The 21,004-nt window shown below is 43.2% G+C and overlaps 1 protein-coding gene and 1 long non-coding RNA gene across 4 annotated transcripts in view; one reads left to right on the plus strand and one right to left on the minus strand.

Annotated features, from left to right (window-relative positions):
* SHTN1 (shootin 1) overlaps positions 1 to 21,004 on the plus strand; it is a 98,293-nt gene that overhangs the window by 38,334 nt on the left and 38,955 nt on the right. For all 3 annotated transcript variants that reach the window (XM_059730096.1, XM_059730094.1, XM_059730095.1), the window contains 3 exons: positions 307 to 404; positions 1,615 to 1,696; positions 7,458 to 7,552. In XM_059730096.1, coding sequence (XP_059586079.1) covers positions 307 to 404; positions 1,615 to 1,696; positions 7,458 to 7,552 — 275 coding nt within the window. The remainder of the gene's footprint in view (positions 1 to 306; positions 405 to 1,614; positions 1,697 to 7,457; positions 7,553 to 21,004) is intronic.
* LOC109282812 (uncharacterized) lies at positions 803 to 15,157 on the minus strand. The gene is made up of 2 exons (XR_002089826.2): positions 14,202 to 15,157; positions 803 to 1,097 (listed from the first exon to the last, which is right to left on the minus strand). It is a non-coding gene; the product is annotated as an uncharacterized LOC109282812 (long non-coding RNA).

Genomic DNA, 21,004 nt, shown 5'->3' on the forward strand with positions numbered 1-21,004 from the left:
GCAGGATTGGGCCCACAAGAGCCTTGCAGGAAATGAGTTCAGTAAAATGCAAATAAAGTGAAGACAAAAGGATTGGATGAGGGCGGTCACCTTGATAGAACAAATCTGAAACCGTAGCCGTGTAGTAGGTCTGCTATATGACACCTAACTACTGCATTCTCAATAATTTAGGAACCTTGACTACAATTGTTTCATCTATGTAGCCAGTGTGTTTCACATTCGATTATATCCTTGTAGGATTGTGCTGCTGCTGTTGTTGTTGTAAGTTAAGATGAAAAATATTTCTTTTCCTCCTGAAAATTGTAGAGCTGCGAGATCAAATTATGTCTGGTCATGAGGAAAAGAAGACCTTAGCCATTGAGCTGGAAAACCTGAGATGCAAACTTGTAGAAGTAATTGAAGAAGTATGTATTGTAGCATGGAAGGCGAGACTGCATTAGCATGTTCCATACTGCCTGTATCATCTTGGTTAAAAACAGACAGTGGTGGAGTTAATCACATACTTTATAAACCAAAGGTTTGCCAACCTTTTCATGCTGTGAACCACTTAAGACCTGGGACCTGCTATCACAGGTAACTGTGTTGTAAGAGACTGGTCCTTTCAGGGACCATAGTAAACCCTCCCCACTCCGGAGAGAAGCTGGTTCTCTTTGGACGCCCCGGAGAGGATTCATGTTTGTAGACTAATGCTTGAGAATTGTTGGTTTCACCATTGGTGAAACCAAATGGTGGTACTTCCCTGGGTATGCCCTAATTTGAACCGTTCAGAGTTACCCACAATGATTATTAAGCAGGTAAAATGGCTTTTTGAACCAGTGAAGTTTATTCCAGCTTGAAAAATGGCGTAAGCCAGGTACTGATGTAAATCCCAACTTCCTGTCTGTGCTCCACTTATGTAGAGCATGACACAGCTGACAACTCTTAGACATTAAACAGAAACCAAACCCTTGCCCCTGCTAACTGGCAGCCTAGCTCAGTCATTAGAGAGGATTAGCTAGCTGCCCTGCACTCTTCCAGGTTCAGACCTCAAAGATGTGTCTGTAGCCGTAAGTGATATGGGTCATGACGATGGGCAGTGGAATCCCCCGATGTCTCCTCTAAGAGAGAAAGCATAATGTGTGGCAAAAGCACATGAATACTTGGGTGTAGAAATATCTTTATCAAATAAACCATTTGGCTTCCTAGTAACACTGCATATCAGTTTATACCTAGGCCAGAGTTTGTGATCCACCCCTGCTGCAGGCTGCACATGTCTGCCTCCTGGAGCACCCAAGACCCTTGCACTTACCCTTGTTGCCAGTCCCCAGCCCCTCTGCAACAAAGCTAAGTGTAGGCAGCAGGGAGGGCTGCAGGGTCGGGGCTGTGTGGAGGAGATGGGCACCTGCCATCTGATCCCCTGTACTGTGCTGGCCTGGACCTACCTTCTTTGCAGTCTGGATCCAGTCCATGGGTTTAGAACAATTTGATCTGAGCTAGGGCAGCATATATAAGTGAGGTAAAGATCCCTTATATCCCTATCAGAACACCACTATCACAAGAACACGACTTCACGGTTGTTAAGATGCATTATAAATTTAATACCATCAATGACTGTATCTGTTTACATCTTTTCAGGTAAATAAAGTAAAAGAAGAAAAAGCTGTTCTGACATCAGAAGTCCATAAACAGCGGAAACTGTTGGAAAAATGTAACAGAGGTCAGTGTCCTCTGTAATGCCTGCTTCCCAGGTTACTGTGTTATCTTCAGACAATCTTCAGAGCTTTTGTTGATGTTGTTTTGTGATATATGCCTTCTGTTATAATAGCAGGCTTTGAACACTTATTAGGCTTTGAACACTTTGAACACTACAGGCTTTGAACACTTATTAGGGCTAAACTAGTTACCAATACATAGTAAATGACAGTCCTTTATCTAGAAGCCTGATTCTTCAAATGGATAAGCCAGGTGAAGCCTGGAAAAAAGGGGGATTTAGCGCTCCCATTGTCTAGGTGGACAACAATGACAGAGGTGGAAATTGAACCTCCATCTTGTGAATCTTAGTCTAGTTTCTTAACCACAAGATCAGCCGTCCTCTTTACTTAGATGCTGTTAAGAATTTCAAATACAGTAAAATCTGGTTTATTTATTCACCAGGGGTAATGATGACTAATCCATGAGTGACTAATAATCAGTAGTTTCAACTTCTCACGAGGTGTATTTTGCATGCCATTTTTGAGGCAGGGTAAAGAATGATTTTTGACATCATTTATAATGTAGAAAAGAACCATATGAGTACAGATTGTAAGAAAAAAATCTGAGTACAAACTGAACACATCCTGGCTTGCAGTATTATCAAAATGGTCTGGTTATACAAATGAACGCTTAATGCACCATTTCTGATTACAAAAAATGAAATGACTATGAGGGAGTTAAATAATCCGTCAAAGGTTTTTGTTTAGCCCCTTTCATGCACCTGTCTTCCTCAGCTTCTGCCTTTTCTTCCCCTTCAGTCTTCTCCAAATCATTTTTCCACTATCATATGCTGCTAGCTCCCATGGGAAAACAGATCAGTCTTGCAACATTGCTCCGAAATCTTCAAACCGAGGCTGTTGCAGACTAAGCAGTGAAGTGCATTTCAAAGGTCAAGGCGCTCTTGTAAAATGTTCTGTTGGCCTCAGAAAGGAACAGCTAATTTGATCCCCTCTACTGGCATGCTGACACCTCAAAAGAAGCATGCTTTCTGAAAAGTAGCTGGGACTTCATCATACCACGTAGGGTGGCTTAAAATGTTGCTGCTTTGGAAGAAGCACATCTCATCAGCATTCAGAATTCTCCTGGTGCCTTGCACATTTTGCAGGAAATGCTTCCCCCCACTTTGCTTTTTTGCTCTTAAATGAATCCAGCTCAGCATTGAGTTTGGAAACATCAGCTCATGCTGTGGAGTCGTTCACGGGTTGTGCATTTTCCTGACCTTTGCAGGTGGCTCTGCTGCTTGAGCGTTAGTCAGTGTGAAGGCTTTAACATCATTAGCAGCATAATAGTCCGAGTAGGCAGACTGTGCCGAAGAAACCCGTGTTAGTATGTGGTGGCAGGTAAAGTAGCCACTTCTCACACATTTTTGGCATATCTTCCTGTGCACAATCAAACAAGTAATCCTTCCACCCATATTCAAATTAGGTACTTACAGTATCTTATGGAGTGGTTGAATATCAGCAGAGCAATACCAGCATTGCAGCAACAGGCAAGCAGGGATCAAACATGACAGTGTATTACAGATATTAATTTGAGTGCTGATGTATTGAGAGTGGAAATGGCCCGTCACTTGAAAAGCCTGTGCTGTTTTCAGAAGAATATATAGGCAGGTAAAAAAATAATTTGATCATAGGCTGGCTTATCTACACACTGCATTTGAACTAGAAAAGCACTGCTGAATATTGATAATGGTACCAGTTTTATAGCATGTTCTTCTGTTACAGAGTGCTGGAAAGGTAAGGTCAATAAATTATGGTGAAGGCTAATGAATTGCCTTAAACCTTAATCCACATCATAGTGACCCTTCCAGGGTTTTGCTTTAACAACTGCTTGACTCATCTCCAAAGAGACTGAGGATGGTGCATGGAAGTCTGGAAACTAATCCTCAAACAATATGAGCTGAAGTGCATTGAGAGTTCAATGTATGCAAGCTGTTGTTAAGAGCGGTTCTTTAAGGGTCTATTGCTTTCATTTGCTGTCCAAGATTGAGGTATGTGGGCAAAAGGTGCAAGGAAGCCTGCACTGCACCTGCCTCCTCTGTGCTAGTTTCATCTGCATAGGCACTATGACATATGGAGGATGAATTGTATTGCTGTTAATTTCTGGAGTTTTCTGTGGTCTCGGATATAAAGTGACCCTTTACAAGTTATTGGTCTGTAGGAACCTTTGGAAAGATGCTGCCTTCTAAAGCATGCAGCCTTCAGAAGAGCCCCTAACATGGATGGGATGTTTTAGACCGGGATCAGCAATGTTTTTGGGCAGAGTGCCAAAAACACCCACAACCTTGACTTGTAGGATGTTGGTGTGCCAGGGGCAGGTGATGGGGGAGCTACAAGGCAGCACAGCCCCAGCCCCTTCCCCACCATCTGCCCCAAGGCATGCATGCCAAGCAAAATGCCTTCATGTGCCACACTCTGGCACATGTGCTGGGGGTTGCCTACCCCTGTTTTAGACCAATAGGGCTAGATTTTGCCTGGAACAATATATGCATATTGGGAATGGACCCAATTTGTATCCCAGTGCTGGTTACCCACAAGCTGAGTCTGGGCTTGACAATGGATATAGTCACTGTACATTTGCTTATTCACTTCCTGGAGTAAGTGGATAGGAAGTGGGCAGATCCTTGACTTCACTCTATATAGTGGCCAGGACAGTGTGCTAGGAATTTAGCTACTGATACAGGCCAGTAGCAGATTACCAACCTCTTGGTGTAACAGATGAGCAGGGAGGAAACTTTGACTTCTGAGTCTCAGGGCTTTCATTAGGGATGTTTCCAGTTTGAAGCAGCTGCATATTGCCCCCTTTTTAGTTGCTGTACAACTGAGATACACCAACTTATCCTATCAAATGGAAATAGTAATAAGATAACCTATGCAGGAGTTATCCAGCAGCAAAGCCCAGTTTCTTGTTCCAGTTATTGTATTTCCCTAAACCTCCTACCACAAATCTGTTAACTTCTCCTTATTGTTGTAGAGTCCAGGTGTGTCAAATCTAATCTACAAGGTGCACAATATTTTCCAATGCATAGTGCATGGCACTGTTGTGCACTTCAGAGAGCATTTCCAAAGGGGTGACAAGCAACACACAGTAGCTTGGCTTGAGCGTTAGCAAGCCAAATGACATAGCTACTTGCTCCTGATTATTGTAGTTGTGATGGTGTATTAGAGAGGATGGAGATACTAAATTGGAATCCTAGAAAGAACACAGTATATTGCCCCAAAAGAGAACATAGAGTAAGAATTGCTAATTCTCAGCCATCCTTGGAACAACCCCTGTGATAATGAAGAAATTTTTGAAAGCTTACTCCAGCTACAAACCCTTAGTAGCAGTGTCCTGAATGTATTCCTTTATGGGTAGGCGTAATGGAAAAACAAGTGTAACCAAGAGAAGTTAGAGCAGCTTTGGGCATTGATGCCTCTACTGGATGTTTGGAGATGAACAGTTTTGAGTCATAAGCTCAGAGCAGGCCTAACCACTCACAGCTGCACAAGTAGTACAGATAAGGTGTATTTACCTTAATTATGCTTTGAAAATGCTGGCCAATAGGTTCCCAGAACAAACCCAGGTTTGACAACCCCAACGCAAAGGTAGTTCAACTTTGACCAATTGCAGCACTTATATAATGACTGAAACAGCAACCTGTAGAGCAGGTTAAGGGAACTGGCCCAGGATAGGGCATGATAGGATAGGAACTGGCCCAGGATAGGATTGGTTGGCAAAGACTGACCTCTGCCTCTTACACCCCATAGTGTAAAAAATGGATTGGAGTCCAAGCCCTGCCTTGGTTGGCCGGGTGATCTTAGTATCACACAGTATTGTGCACTATCCTCTCTGTAAGCTGAAGACCAGTTCTTTTCTCTCAGAAGGGTGTTTAAAGATGATTAATGCTCTTCCATAAACTGATAAAAGTACTATATTGTCGGTGCTAATTATTCTTTTACTTTTTTTTACCCTTGCTTCAGTTGAACACAAAACCACTTCTTGTGGACAGGGATCCTGTCCTCTTGCGTGTCTGTACAGCACTCAGCATACTAGGGCTCTTGTTCAGGTGACAAATAAGTAAAAAAAATTCTTGAGTTTTTTTTGCTTTTTCTGTTTTTAATCTTTCATGCATTAATATTTCCAACCAACAGTTTTGCAAGACTGGAGTGCAGGGGGAAAAAGAAAGGAACTCCGAAGCAGCCAGCTTCCATTAGCTTAATAAAAACTGAGGAAAGGATTTCTGCCACCGGCTTTTATGGTTTGATTTTAGCTTGGATATTACAGTGACGGGTGCCATGATAAAACCTGGATTGATGGGCAGAGATGCTTAGAGGAACAGTGTTTATGATGTGGAGAAGGGTTTTAATCCATTAATAAGACATGCTGGAAATATGGAAGGACATGTCAGTTCCCAAAATTCAGAATGATAGCAACCAACTTTGCACCAAATATTTCCAGTGTTCATGACATCAGTAGTAGCAATAATGTCCCATCTTTATTAAACAAGTTGCATCCCAAAGTACTTTCCAAACATTACGAAGTATGGGATGTAAATGTGTGCATGGTGTGGAGTTGTACTAGGGCTGTGTGAAGCTTTGGTAGCCGATTTGATTCGGAGGAGATTCGGCCTGATTTGGGGACTGAATCGCCGAATCCAAATTGAATCAGGAGACCACTTAAAAGCTCGGAATCGATTTGAAGTATCTGAATCAGTTCGGAAAAAGATTCGGCAATTCAGCCATAGACTAAACAGGCAGGTGACACAGCTGCCTCCAGCTAGTAAGTCTGTTGGGGTTGGGGAAGAGGGGTGGGGGAGGGAGGGATTGGGGCTGGGGCTGGGACAAGCTGCCCAGCTGGTGCGGGGGTGGGGAGGGGGGAGTGCGGGGTGTGGGCATGGCAGCACTGGGAGCGGGGGCTGTGTCTTGCTGCTGCTTGTTGTCTTCCACCTGGAGTGAGCGACGCCTGCATCCCCCCCCCTTCCCCCCCGCCCCCGACTGGGCAAGTGGCAGCAGGGCATAGCCCCCGCTCCGAGCTCTGCCGCACCCACATCCCACACCCCCCTTCCCGAGTAACGTGCCCTCCCATCCCAGCTGGGCAGCTTGTCCCAGCCCCAGCCCCAATCCCTCCCCCTCGCATGCCCCTTCCCTCCCCTTTCCCCCAACCCCAACAGACTTACCAGCTGGAGGCAGCTGTCAGCTGCCTGTTCAGTCTATGGCCGAATCTCTGAAGTGGCGCCAAATCTTTCGGATTTGATTTGGCCAAATCAAATTGGGACAGTGATTTGAATCTCTGAATCGAATCACTGTCTTCTGAATCGGTTGAATTCAAATCTGAAGTGAATACTTGCCACTTCGCACAGGTCTAATGTGTACACATGTGCACGTACTTTTAAAAATACAGAAATTATTCATGTATATCATTTCTATCACCATGAAATGTAGCCTGTTGTGGGATAGAATTAAGTTAATCAACAGTTCATAGGAACACCATCCAGCAGTTCACGATCAGAAGAGAATAGTGCAATCCCAGTTTGGGGAGGAAGCTTAGGAGAGAAAATGGTAAAAATTGAATCAAAATATTAAGGCTGGTGAGGACCAAATACAGGTCTGTAGAAATGTAAAAATGACTATTCTATTAAGATAAATACTTTGAACAATCCTGGCCTGTAAACAAGCTGTATCCTTGTTCATTTATCCTACTGTGTATTGTTGCTGATTTCTTCATGTAATCTTTTTCTTTCTTAGTGTCTGTGATGGCAGTAGAAGAATATGAAGAGCTCCAGGTAAACTTCGACTTGGAGAAGAACCTCCGGAAACAAGCAGAGTCATTTGCACAAGAGGTTGGTAGTTCAAAAGAAGTTCTGCAGATGAAAGAGCTACTCCAAACATGGGCCTTGAGATTAAATTTTAATTTAAAAGCATGAAAGAGATGCAAGCAGGCTTTGTGCCTAAAGCGTATGATCTTTGTTTAGGTCCCAGCCCTCTTACCAATCCCTTTTTATAATCTTGGGTAAGCCCCACAATTTCCATAATAAATTATGGAATAATACTTCACAGGCATGTTTGCACAATTTAACAGGTATTACATAGTGCTATGGAATCGTTGCGGGGGGAGCATTGCAGAAGTGTAATGTATTTCTGATGTTTATTAAATTCAGTTACACTCCTCATTTCCTTGTGTAAGTTCTGCATTTAAATTGTGACGGCTCAGACAGCTATAAAATTTGAACATATTTCCAGAGGATGGGTTTGGCAAGGAGGAACTTCTTATTTATTTAGTTTTTTTAAAAAACCTTAAATTTTAGCATACTCATAAAATATGTGAACCCCACTGAAGACATACAAATACAGTGTTTGTTCAGATATGTGAATTACGGCTGCAGTTTGCTGCATGTCTTCAGAGCAGACCCACAACTGATGAAAACTTCAGGCTGAAAATTCTGCTTTCACCTGCTGAGAGGGAAAAGACGTAAAACCTCAGATTTTGGTGTTTTATGAAAATAGCGGGGTTGGAGTATTGTAAATGTGGTGATCCTGGACATGTACTAGAGGCAAGGATTTTTTGTGCTATTGTTTATTGGACCACCTGAATAGTTGGGAGAGCTGTTAGAAAAGCTTATGGCTCTCAAACCCCTTCTTCAGGTCCCCTGCTTTTCCATCAGGTGCTTTGAAGAAGGCATTTGGTGCCTGGAAGCTTATTTAACAGCTCTTCCAACTATAAAGATATCATAAGAAATTCTTGCTTCTCGTACATTGTGAAAATACAAAGAGGAAAATAATCTCCAGTATATTATAACAGAATCCCTTTCACCATAGTTCCAATATTGCCTCCCATGGAAATCCTGATTCTACTTTCTTGTAGTATTGTCAATCCTAAAACCTTTAAAATCATAATATTGGCTTAAAATCACAAGTTGTTTTAAAAAATTGTCATCTTTCTATATTTGCATTCTGCTTTTGAATCTTGAGTGTATATTTTCCAAGCATTTTTTTTCCATTAAAAACAGCTGGGGAAGACTTTTTTTTTAATGGATTCAAGTATTGCAGTGCTTGTAGTAATTTGGAGGCCTTGCACTTAAGTGTTGTGAACCAAAGGAATGTTTTAAGTCCAGTTTGAAATGTTTGGTAGATTTGAACACGTGATGTAGGCAGAAAGAGATTTTCATTTCCTAGGAGCTAATTTTTTTGGCTGTCTTTTTTTTAACTAGACTTCCTATGAAATCAGTGTGCCCACAAGGTTAGCCATCAGATTGTATTGGAGGGCATATCTCATTTGCAAGATTCTGAAAAGCAGAGAGTATGTTCTGGTGTAGATGTTCAGATTCCCAGCTAGACCTTTGCTTTGGCCTATGTGTTCAAGACCTTCATATAAGAAAAGAGTTATACAGCAGGTCATAAAAACAGAAGAAATCATTGTGGGTCAAGGGTCCTCAAAAGGTCAAGAATGAACTTGGGTCTGGGAGGTAGAGGGGAAGCTGTTAAGTGTAACCCAGTGTGATTCCGATTTGCTTCTTTTCTTTCTAATATTGATGGGGCCATTATAGAGGTTCATGAGTTAATGACTGTTTGGCTCAACAGAGCTGTGCCTCTACATTAAGGCAGCAGAAGCTTGTGATTTTAGAACCAGAAGCCCTGCTACCCACAGCCGAGCAACAGAGCATTTTTTTTTTAATGAGCCACAAGGATTCTATCTACATGATGGAACATAGAAGATTTAGCACCCCAAAACCTAATATATTTTGCTGGTGGACACAGCAAATAACAGCCTTGCTAGTTCATATTCAGCTTGGTATTTAAATCAGTACAAATAAGATTTTCAACATCAGATCATCAGTCATCTATATAGGAACAAAGAGCCTCTGTCATCATCAGCTCTACTTCATACAGCCACATCATATCATCTCATTCATAAAGTGATCAGATGGTTTCCCCATACTGCTCCTACTAGAAAGTTGTCTCAGAACCTTGCTGTTCTGGTGGGTAGAAACCGTCTAATTTCCAGTCTTCATTTATTCCTGTCCAGTTTGTACCTATTTATTTCATACCAACACTGTTCTTTAGTTTAAATAGCCCTTCTCCTTTATCTGAAGTATCAGTTGGGAACAGCCATATCGCTTCTCAGCCTTTGTTTTGATCACCTAAACAAAGCCGAGCTCTCTTAGGCTCCTCTCATAACCCTTGATGATCCTAGTAGCACTTTTCTGTACATTTTCCAGCTCAAATTAATTTTCCTTGAAAATAGGTGACCAGAAGTATATGCAGTGTTCCAGTGAGCCGTCACCTGTGCCTAGTACAATAGCATCGCCACTTCATGTCCCTATAGAAGACATTTCTCTTGAGACATCCTGTAGATTTCCATTTGTCTGTGTTTTAGCTGCTTCATATTTGTGACTCAGTTCTGTCTTCAGTTTATACACTGAGTCTTACCCCTGGTGTGGTATTTCCAACTGATGAACTCTTAGAAATTCTTGTTGTTTGTCCCCCCGCCCCAGGCATGACCTTGCATTGTGCTATTAGGTTTCATCCTGTTGCTTTTATTCCAGTCCTCAAGGCACCCATTTCTTCCTGTATGATATTCCAGTCCTCCTCTGTATTGACAATGTCTCTCAATTCCTCCTTTTTTTGTGCCAAGGTCACTAATAAGAATATTAAATAAAATCTGTGTCCAATCATCCTTTGAGGGACTGTCAGTAACCCCATCCAGCCTTATAGTTCTTCCTTCAGTCTAACCCAATTGTCTCCTTGTTATTTGGTTTCTCACCCAATTTATAGAAAGTTGTATTAGTCACCATTTTCTCCAGTTTAATCATTTTGAATGTGGCACTATATCATATGTTTTAGTGAAGTTTATATTATCATATTTCCATTGTCTAGAGAACCTCTTGTTATGTTCAGGAAACATATCAGATTTAATTTGGCATGTGTGACTTTTCATAAACACATGTTTATCAGTTCAGTTGACAAACCCTTAACAAACCGATTAATCAAGTAATTATAAACAAAGCAGATTTGAGGTTTACGTAATCTACCTTAATGCACCTATCCAAGCATCTTCACCATACATTATATATGCAATGATAGCAACACAGATCAAGCTAGCCACCTGCCCTGAACCAGAAATGATCAGTAAAAGGGATATAAAAATCAACTCCTCAACACTTCTTATACATGTTGGCCTCAGATCCTCAGGACAGAGGTGGCTTTTGCAGAATAATCTTAGAGCCAGTAGCTTTGGGCTAATATGGATGAAGAAAATGAGTGATTTTTTAAAAAAAAATTATTTTATTTTTATAGAGTCAAAGGGATTTTGTATGCAGCCTGCTAGCAGCTCATTTCTCCTGTGTGTTCCCTCCCCGCCCCTCTATTTTTTAATATTATGGGGCAGAGAGCTAGAATATCTCTGCTGGCCTCCACTGTGAGAAGATGGCAAAGGGAGAGCTGCGGTTTCAGGCCTTTAAGATCTGATCCAAAGCCCCCTGAAGCCTTTTAGAAATTAAAACCAAAAACAGTCCCTCCCTGCCCCCCTCCCCTCCACCACACACACTCTAAATTCCATCCAGGTGCATTTATGTACATTCAGCTCATTAGCTAAATGGAAGGTAAGTGTTGCCTGTATTTATTAAGTACTGAATATTTATCTTAAGATTACATGTTTTAAAATTCTGCACAGGATAATGTTAGCTGGTTGTAAATATTTTGTTCTTGGGAAACCTGAACTTGCACATCACACTGACTGGTCTCCTGCAAGTGAATACTGCAATTTTTCTCTGCCTCTAACTCTCCTGAAGCTATATAGTACCTGCTGTTTTATTACCTTTTTTCCTATATGTTTGTTTGCCATGAAGCCTGTATAACTTTTATGTCCTAAAAACCAATATAGAATTACCAAGCATCACTTAGTATACCCTACATTTTACTAAATTTCTTTCAGATTTCGTACCTTTGATTTAGCTTTCCCTTCTGACATACAGCAGTTATTTGCTTCTGTATGCTGGATGATGCAAAGATTATTGCTTCAAAAGGCCTTACCTCTCTGAGATAAGCAGCATGGAAATACAGAGCTAGGCTATTTTTTAATAGTGCTCTGGGTTTGGAACTTTGTTCTGTCTTATTTGATCAGTGTAAGAGTACTGGCATATCCCCAGATAAAATGACATGCAGTCGAAGCTATATGCTATGTATATAGTTATAGATATCTATAGTTATAAATATCAATATATATATTTATAGGTAGATATATTTATATATCTGTATACACACGCGCATGTGTGTGTATATATAATATATATATATTATATAAAATATTAATAAATAAAAATAAATTTCTCTCTCTCTCTCTATATATATAGATCTATATCTATATATAAATAAAATCTGAGGGTGTTTTTGTTTGTTTGTCAGGTAGTTGAGACCATTGCTCCTTGGAACCACCTTTCAGATAGTTGAAGGCTGTTACTAAATTCCCCCTCGGTCTTGTCTTCTCAGACTAAATAAGTAGGGCGGCTCCATGTGTCAGCCGGAGCCTGGCTGCGCTCAGCCCCAGCTGCTCCAGCTCCCAGACAGTGTGCGGCACTCTGCCAAGCCATGCTGCACCCATGCCATGGGGCAGCTGCCGCATAGGTGCCAGGCAGGGGAGGCGATCCCCATTGCCTCGCGCTGCACGAAGGGGCTCTGCCACGAGCACCCAGAGTTCCCAATCACCACTCCTATAGCTGGTGAGTGCAGGGCATTTTTTTAAATTGCTGGGATGCTAGGGCTGGTCAGGGCATCCATCGGGGGGCAGGTCTGGGCGGGGGATTTGCTCTGCCAGGAGGACCCACAGCCCCTGCTACAGCCAGTGAGTGCAGGGCATTTTTGTTTTTAAATTTTTTTTTTATGTGCCAGGAGTAGGCGGGGGTGGTGGGGGCTGGGGCCGGGCAGGGCAGGCGTGGGGGCTTCTCCCACAGCTCCCCCCACCCAGGGAGAGGCAGGCACAGTTGTTGGAGCCGTGCGAGAACCTGCAGCCGCCTTGCTGTGCCTGCCTCTCTCCGGCCAATTCAAATCACCAAATCACTCCAAATCAGCTCCCAATCTTCCAAAGCTGATTCAGCCGAATCGATTCAGGACAGTGATCCAAATCTCCGAATTGAACGACTGTCATCCAAATTGTCTGAATCCAAATCTGAATCGAATACTTCCCTATTCGCACAGGCCTATAAGTAAGCCCAGTTCCCTCAGCCTCTCACCATAAGTCATGGGCCCCAGTCCCCTCACCATTTTTGTTGCCCTCCTCTGGACTCTCTCCAATATATATGTGGGAAGGGGAGCTGCTGCTTGGGAACTTGCAGCACCTGTTACAGTGTAATTGTACATGTATGACCCTGTATACAAGTCAGTTCAATCACCTCCACTTTCATTCTGGATGAAGTGCCTGATCAGCAGCAGTTCTTCCCTTTTTGAAGCTGCTACAAGTATGCATTTGCCCATACCTCTGCTTCACTGTCAAAATTCAGTGAAGTGTAAAAAGTGAACCAAGAGGTATTGAACCATAGCAAAACATAAATTATATTTCTAGAATCTTAGAAAACTAGGATTAGAAGGGACCTCAGGATGTCATCTAATCCAACCCGTTGCTGAAAGCAGGACTGTCCCCAACTAGATCATTCCAGACAAGGCTTTGCTTAACCAGGTCTTAAAACCTCCAAGGATGGAACTTCTACAACCTCCGTAGGTAACCTGCTCCATCAATTTACTACCCTCCTAGTGAGAGAGTTTTTCCTAATCTCTAACCTAAACTTCCCTTGCTGCAACCTGAGACCATTGTTCCTTGTTCTGTCATCTGCCACCACTGAGACCAGCCCAACTCCATCCTCTCTGAACCCTTCCTTCAGGTAATTGAAGGCTGCTATTAAATTCCCCCTCAGTCTTCTCTCCTCCAGACTAAATAAACCCAGTTCCCTCAGCCTCTCCCCATAAGTCATGAGCCCCAGCCCCCTCACCATTTTTGTTGGTCTCTGCTGGACTCTCTCCAGTTTGTCTACGTCTTTTCTGTAGTGGGTGGCCCAAAACTGGACACAGTACTCCAGATGTGGCCTCATCAGTGCTGAGTAAAGCGGAAGAATCACTTCCCATGACCTACTGGCAACACTCCTACCAATGCAGCCCAGGATGGTCTTTAGTTTTCTTGGCAAAAGGGTACACTGCTGGCTTATATTCAGCTTATTGTCCATTGTAATCCCCAGGACCTTTTCTGCAGCGTTTCTGCCCGGCCAGTCAGCCCCCAGCCTGCACTGGTGCGTGGGATTGTTTCATCCTAAGTGCAGGTCTTTGCACCTGTCCTTATTGAACCTCCTAAGCAGCAGCTCAGCATAATAAGACCTGAGGGTTACAATGGGCAATAAGCTGAATATGAGCCAACAGCATGCCCTTGTTGCAAAGAAGTTTAACGGCTAAGGTTTCTTTTGGTCCAATCCTCCAATTTGTCAAAGTCTCTCTGAATCCTAGACTTACCCTCCAGCATTTCTACTGTTCCCCTAGCTTGGTATCATCTGTAGACTTGCTGAGGGTGCTCTCTCCATCTCATCTTCCAGGTCATTGATGAAGATACTGAACAAAAGTGGCCCCAGGACTGACCCCTGGGGCACTCCACTTGATACCAGCTGCCAACTAGACATCGAGCCATTGATTAACTACCCTTTGAGCCTGATGATCCAGCCAGTTTTGTATCCATCTTACAGTCCATTCATCCAACCCACACTTCCGTAGATAGCTTGCAAGAATGTTGTGGGAAACTGTATCAAAAGCCTTGCTAAAGTCAAGTTATATCACATCCACTGTGATCCCTGGATCCACAGAACCAGTCACCTCATCAAGGTACTTCATCGTGATATAAGGCAATCGTGTTGGTCAGGCATGACTTGCCCCTGGTGAATCCATGCTGACTGTTCCTAATCACCTTCTTCCCCTCCAAGTGTTTAGAAATGGATTTTTTGAAGATCTGCCCCATGATTTTTCCAGGGGCTGAAGTGAAGTTGACTGGTCTGTAGTTCCCTGGATCCTCCTTCCCTTTCTTAAAGACGGGCGCTATATTTGTCCTTTTCTAGTCATCCAGGACCTCTCCCAATTGCCCTGAGTTTTCAAAGATAGTGGCCAGCAGCTCTGCAGTCACATTGACCAACTCCCTCAGCAGCCTTGGGTGCATTGCATCTGGCCCCGTGGACTTGTACACATCCAGCTTTTCTAAATAGTCCCTGTCCTTTTCTTTCATCACTGTTGACTGCTCACCTCCTCCCCAGACTGTGCTGCCAGGTGCAGTAGTCTGGGAGCTGACCTTCTTTATGAAGACTGAAGTGAAAAAGGCATTGAGTACTTCAGGCTTTTCCTCCTCATCTGTCACCAGGTTGCCTCCCCCATTCAGTAAGGGACTCACACTTTCCCTGATCCCCCTCTTGTTGCTGATATACCCTTCTTATTATTCATCACATTCTTGCTAGTTGCAACTCCAGTTGCTCTTTGGCCTCCCTGATTTCATCACTGCATGCCTGAGCAACCGTCATATACCTCCTCCCTAGTTGTTTGTCCAAGTTTCCACTTCTTATAACCTTCCTTTTTTTGTTTTACCTCACTGAAGAGCTCCCTGCTAAGGCAAGCTGGTGTTCTGCCGTACTTGCTAGTCTTCCTATGTGTTGGCATGGTTTGTTCCTGAGCCCTCATTAAGGTTTCTTTAAAATACAACCAGCTGTCCTGGATTCCTTTAACCCTCAGACTGGCCTCCCAGGAGATGCTGCCCATCAGTTCCCTGAGTCAAAATCTGCTTTTCTGAAGTCCAGAGTCCTTACTCTGCTGCTCTTTTTCCTTCCTTTCCTCAGGATCTTAAACTCAATCATCTTGTGGTCTCTGTTGTTCACATTGCCATCCACTACTAATATATATTTATTAGTATATTTGTATGTATAGCAAATAATATATATTAGTAGTGGATGGCAATGTGATGGCAATATATCTTTTTATATATATAACAATTTATTGTAAATCATTTTTCAGAGTTTCTGAACAGTAGTCACATTCAAAGCTGCTGTTAATATTTGTTCACATTCACTTACTTTCAAACAACTGGCATCCCTTTGAATAATCTGAAGTCTTAGAGCTGCAGCCTTTGACCCCTATCAAACAGAACCCGGTGCTCACATGGAGTTGCACTGGTTACAGCATGGCTCCAAGTGGACACGAGAATCCATTCACACAGGTTGTAGCTAGCCACAGTCATGTAGCTAGACTGAGGACTGAAGTCATAGGTTAAGAAATCTGTATAATAAGAGGCTATTTTTTAACACATTACTCAAGATTATATAAAAAAACTTTTCATATTCTTGTACTTCTGGCATTTCCTGTATTGCTACACTTCTGGCAATACTCCCAGTATCCCTGGATCTTCCTTTCAGTCATCTTGAAGTGCCATGGTATTTCATTTTATCAGTCAAGTGGTTGGTTTTTTATCACTATAAAATGTTTGTTCAAGAAATATGTTCTAGGAGTAGAAGTTGCTTTGAGTTCTCCAGGAACAAGTTCTCCAGTGGAGCAAGAGTTCATTGTGATGAATGACTTGAGCATAGACACTATTGAAATGAGGGTCTTTCTGCTCCAAGTGAATGCAGATGAGACGTGTTCAGTGCTTCATGATAAGTCTGTTTAGGTCACTCTGTTGCTGCCCCCTTTCTGGTCTGAAACATGGTGCACACAGAGACTACCCCTGCCTCTTGTTGGCCATCCCTGTCCTAGCTTATCTTCCTGTGGTGCCATTACTGTTGAGCATGGGACCATCCGAGCAGCTGAAATAGGTTGCATTTCCAAGCAATGTGTCCCCTGTTCCTGTGACAAGGGATAAGGATCTGCCACTGAAATGTAGGTAATTAGGAGTTGCATGTGTTAGATGCAGGTGTCAGCTATAGCAGGGGCAAGTTTTTGTATGTGTATGGTGTGAGAGAGAAACACCATGCAAGAGGAAAAAGGAGGAGTATGAGAAAATGAAAGAGCACTGAGCAGAAGAGCACATGGGAGTGAGGGGGAACACTTGAAAATCAGGGCTTTTGATTTAAAAAAAAATCCAATACAGCTTTAATTATAGTCATGCTGCTGGCACCACCATAATAGATATTTAATGAATGAAAAATTATCTAACTTCAAACATTAGAATTTATTCTCTTCAGAGATTCCAAAGAAACTGAGTAAATATTGTCAGCTGGGCTGAGGAAAGGAGGGAGGGAGAAAGGGGGGGAAAAAAGGTTTGCAGTGAGTCATGCCCCTTTGAGAGGTATAGGAATCGGAATGAAAGACCTAAATAAATGGAGAGCTTGGATGGGGCATGGAAACCTCTGAATCTACCTGAACAAGGGAGGGCTCTTTACATAGAAATTGTGGCAAGTTCAACCAGAATTATAGCGCATGTTTTAACATCGTAAGAGTTACAATTTCTTTGTCAAATTGTTTACAAGGGGAAAGAAATGCGGAGAAGGGGTCTTGAAGGCCACAGCAGTAACGCTGAGGCTAAACCTGCAAAGCGGTGTTCCACAAAGGAGAGTTACATGTATTTAGGAGCCATCAAAGAAAACAAAAGGGGAGATGTGAGAAGGGACATGGAACCAGAGGTTTGTTGGCCTGGCAGGAACCATGTATGCTCTTGCAAAAAAAATACTTGTTAAGCACAGATGCTATCATTCAAAGACATTTCATAGAGAAGAGAAGGAGGGCTGGAAGGGATCTCCAGACGTCATCTCATCCAGACCCCAGCCTGAGTATAAAATAGTTTAACTTACTTTTTTTTGGTTCCTGTACAATCCTTTGGCCTGAAATTACTTCTGAAGCCTTGCAGAGACAAGAGGCCCTGTGTTCCTCTCAGTTAGAGTGCAGGGCTGTTGGTTTCTAGTCCCAGTGTTTAGAGAAAATGAACACCAAGTGGAGAACTGCTGAGCAAAGTTGCTGGGGCTGCTTTTTCTCTTGGGGCACAGACAGAAGTAACAATTTTTGCCTGATCTGGCTGCAGAAAGCTATCTATAGTCATGACCAAACATAAGTGCACAGCTTCAGACTACTTAAAACATGGCCAATTGGGCAAAAATCTGGACCCTAGTTGTACGAGAGTTCAGGTGAAGATGTTTCAAAACAGCCTTTTCTGCATTGGCGATGCGTAAGGGATGCACGTGGGGGCACATGCACCCCCTGAGACTGGCTGCTGTCGATGCTGCCAGGGGCACCTGTGGGCAGTCGCCTCGCCACCCCTCCACCCCGCCTTGCTGCCAACACCGCCGCGGCCACCTACGGGAGCTCCCCACTTGCTGCTGCCAGGCCCCCGCCGCCAACGCCTGCAGGTGGTCGCCGTGCCCCCTCCAGCCTCAGGAGGCACACAACATTCATGCTTTTCTGTAACTTATGTCTGTGCTGCCCGCTAGCCTCCAAGCTATTTTCAGAATGGGAGGGAGGAAAGGGAGTGGAGGGAGTTCAGTCTGGGTTTGGAGTGGAGTGAGTTCCCCTTCCCCTGGAAGTAACAGTGAACTTCTGTTTGGTCTGGAGCATCGTAACTCAGAACGCTTCCTGCAAAGCATTTTGAGTTGCAGCAGGGAGCTGCACTTCTGTCTGCACCCTTGATAACTGTATAGCTCCAGTCAAACACATTACTTAGACAAAGGAAAGGGCTTCTATGAATGTTTAAGAAAAGCTACAGGGTAGTTTTATTCAGCCAATATATTGTGAGGCTGGACTAAGCTAAAACAGGGGGCAGATTCATATTTTAAGAAGCTCTGTTCATCTAGATTAAAGCAAAGAAACAAGCAAAAAAAACCTGGTAACAGTTTTTCTCTTTCAGCCTGCTAATTAAAGAAGCGTGTCAGGAGTTTGTGCTTGTACAGTATAATGGGTATCTATTCATAGATCTCTTGTACAATAGCATGTCAGTATTTAACTTTGTACCTTCAGGACTCCTCTTTTCATTATAGAGCCCTGTGCAAGTGCTTGACACGTTTATTTAATGCAAAATTGAACCTCCCCATATAAACAGGTCAAATGCTGTTATCATTTTTGTGATGTTTAAGGAGAACTGTCATCATAATCACAGGCAGGGATGATCTGAATCCCCTCATGAGACTTCATGCAATCTGATTCTGATGTCTCGATGGCTTGCACTCATGATGTGCTACACAAGAACTCTTGGTTAGATGCATTAATGGCCTTTAGGTTACTTTGTAATGACCGTTCCATTAACACGTGCCAAGTCTACAAGTTGATACAGCAAGACCTGCACTCATAGAAAGAATATTCTGCAGTTATGCATAACCCAGGCCAAGTTTTACCAAGGACAGCTTCATAAAAGCTGGTAGATGATGATGATGATGATGATTAATTTGCTCTTGAGTTTGTTCAACTGAAAATAATTGAAACAGATAAGGTGAAATGTTCAGGGCTTGGGCCTTAAACTTGAATCTTGCTACTGTTAGAGCATGATGTAAGACTAATTTCTCTCATCAAGCTTTCTCCTAAGAACAGAGTTGTGAAATGGCCACAGCTGCATGCTCTAGGAATATACCACGTACATCTGATTGCTTTAAGATCAGCCATTTAATCTAAAGGGGAGAGGGTTAAGGGGTTTATTCTTCTTCCATGAGACATCTGATCTATTTCTAAATGTAATGTGGCATCCAAATACTGCAAGCCTGGGTGCATTAGAAATAGATATAATTATATAACACCTGTGTTTTATATGAGGCCAAACAGAATACTCTTAATTAGGTGTAATATGCAAATGGTAGCAGTGAGATTGTCCATTATCTGGGACTTGTGAGTGGTTATGCATCATCCTATAGATGAAAGGTAATGGATATGACCTGACGATGAATCAGATCACACACAGAGCTCTAAGGTAGCCATGGGTTTTTGGGTTTTTTACAGGCTCCACAATTCCAATAAAGATTCAGATATCTTCATCTTAAAATGCTTGCTCTGAATGACTGTTCAGAGAAAAGTAGGTAAAAGACAGGAATGAGAAAGTAGATTAATGGATTAATAAAACAGTCTTTGCCTTATTCTTCGTAAATTGTAGTACTTCCGTTTGACATACAGAACTATTCATAAATACTTCACTTTGCACCCATTACAGAATTTCAGAATGTTGTTTTACCGTTAACTAATTAATAAAGAATTCACTACTATCCTAAGCAATATAATCCTTAAAATAATAACTGCAAAGTAGTGTGTGTTTAAGAGGTGCACCAGTACATCAGTCCATATCATATCAGCACCGATAAAACAAAAATTGAAATTATCAGCAGTTGGCTTTTTTTGGCTGATGTGGCCGATAATGTTGCTGATAAATGCCACGTAAATTCATGCAGCTACAGCATGCACAAGGCCAGGAATGCAGCCCTGCAGGTTGGAGAGCGGCGTCTGGCTAGTAAGTCTGTAGGGGGGAAGGGTTGTGGAGCGGGGTGCAGATCGAGGCCCTTGCAGTGAGGGATTAAGTGGGGCGGGGGCAGGGGCAGGTTCTGGCCAAGTAGGGTGGAGCGTGGGATGGAGCTGCAGGCGGTTTGTCTGTGAGGCATGGGGGCACGACTTCCACCACTGTCCCCCTCCTCTGGATCTGTGCGTGGGGCAAGGGCAGGTTGCCTGCTGGGGGCTGCACCAGCCTCTTCCCAGTGGAGTGGGGCTGGGCTGGGGCTGCTTTTGGGCCAGATGGGTGGGGCAGGCAGTATCGGCACTGGAAGGTGGCCTATGCGGGGGGCTATGATGAATTTTGGGGTGGCTGTAGCCTTCCCCCCCCCCCAATTTGCACTGCTGCCTGCCCCGCCTGAGCACAGCCCTGGCCCAGCCTTCCCACCAGGAAGAGGTGGGCACAGCCCCAGCCCCAAGCCTGCAGCAGCAGCCCATCCTTGCCCTGTGCACACATCCAAGGGGCACGTGCCCCCCCATATCTCCCCAGGGACCACTCTCCTTTAGGTCCTCTAAGTAGCAACGTCCCATTTTATTAGCCACCCTGAAAAACTCAGCTAATATTTGCTAAGGGAGGTATGTATCTTGTTCCAGACCTGGCTGCCTGACTCTCTGGCTACTCTGCAAACTCCAGTGATCCCCAGATGTATCACTCTGGTTGTTTGCCATTTTCCTGATGAATGTAAGATCCCTTCCAACCCTTAACATCTACGAAACTATGAATAGACATTTCTGTTTGTGCAGGTGTCTGTTTCTTTATGACTAGGATCTTCTCCCATGGTGGCTAAATTCCACCGAAACAATGAAAAAACTGTCAACCAACAGGAAAGGCTGGTGAG

This window comes from Alligator mississippiensis, chromosome 6 (assembly GCF_030867095.1).
Source record: "Alligator mississippiensis isolate rAllMis1 chromosome 6, rAllMis1, whole genome shotgun sequence".
Taxonomy (NCBI): domain Eukaryota; kingdom Metazoa; phylum Chordata; order Crocodylia; family Alligatoridae; genus Alligator; species Alligator mississippiensis.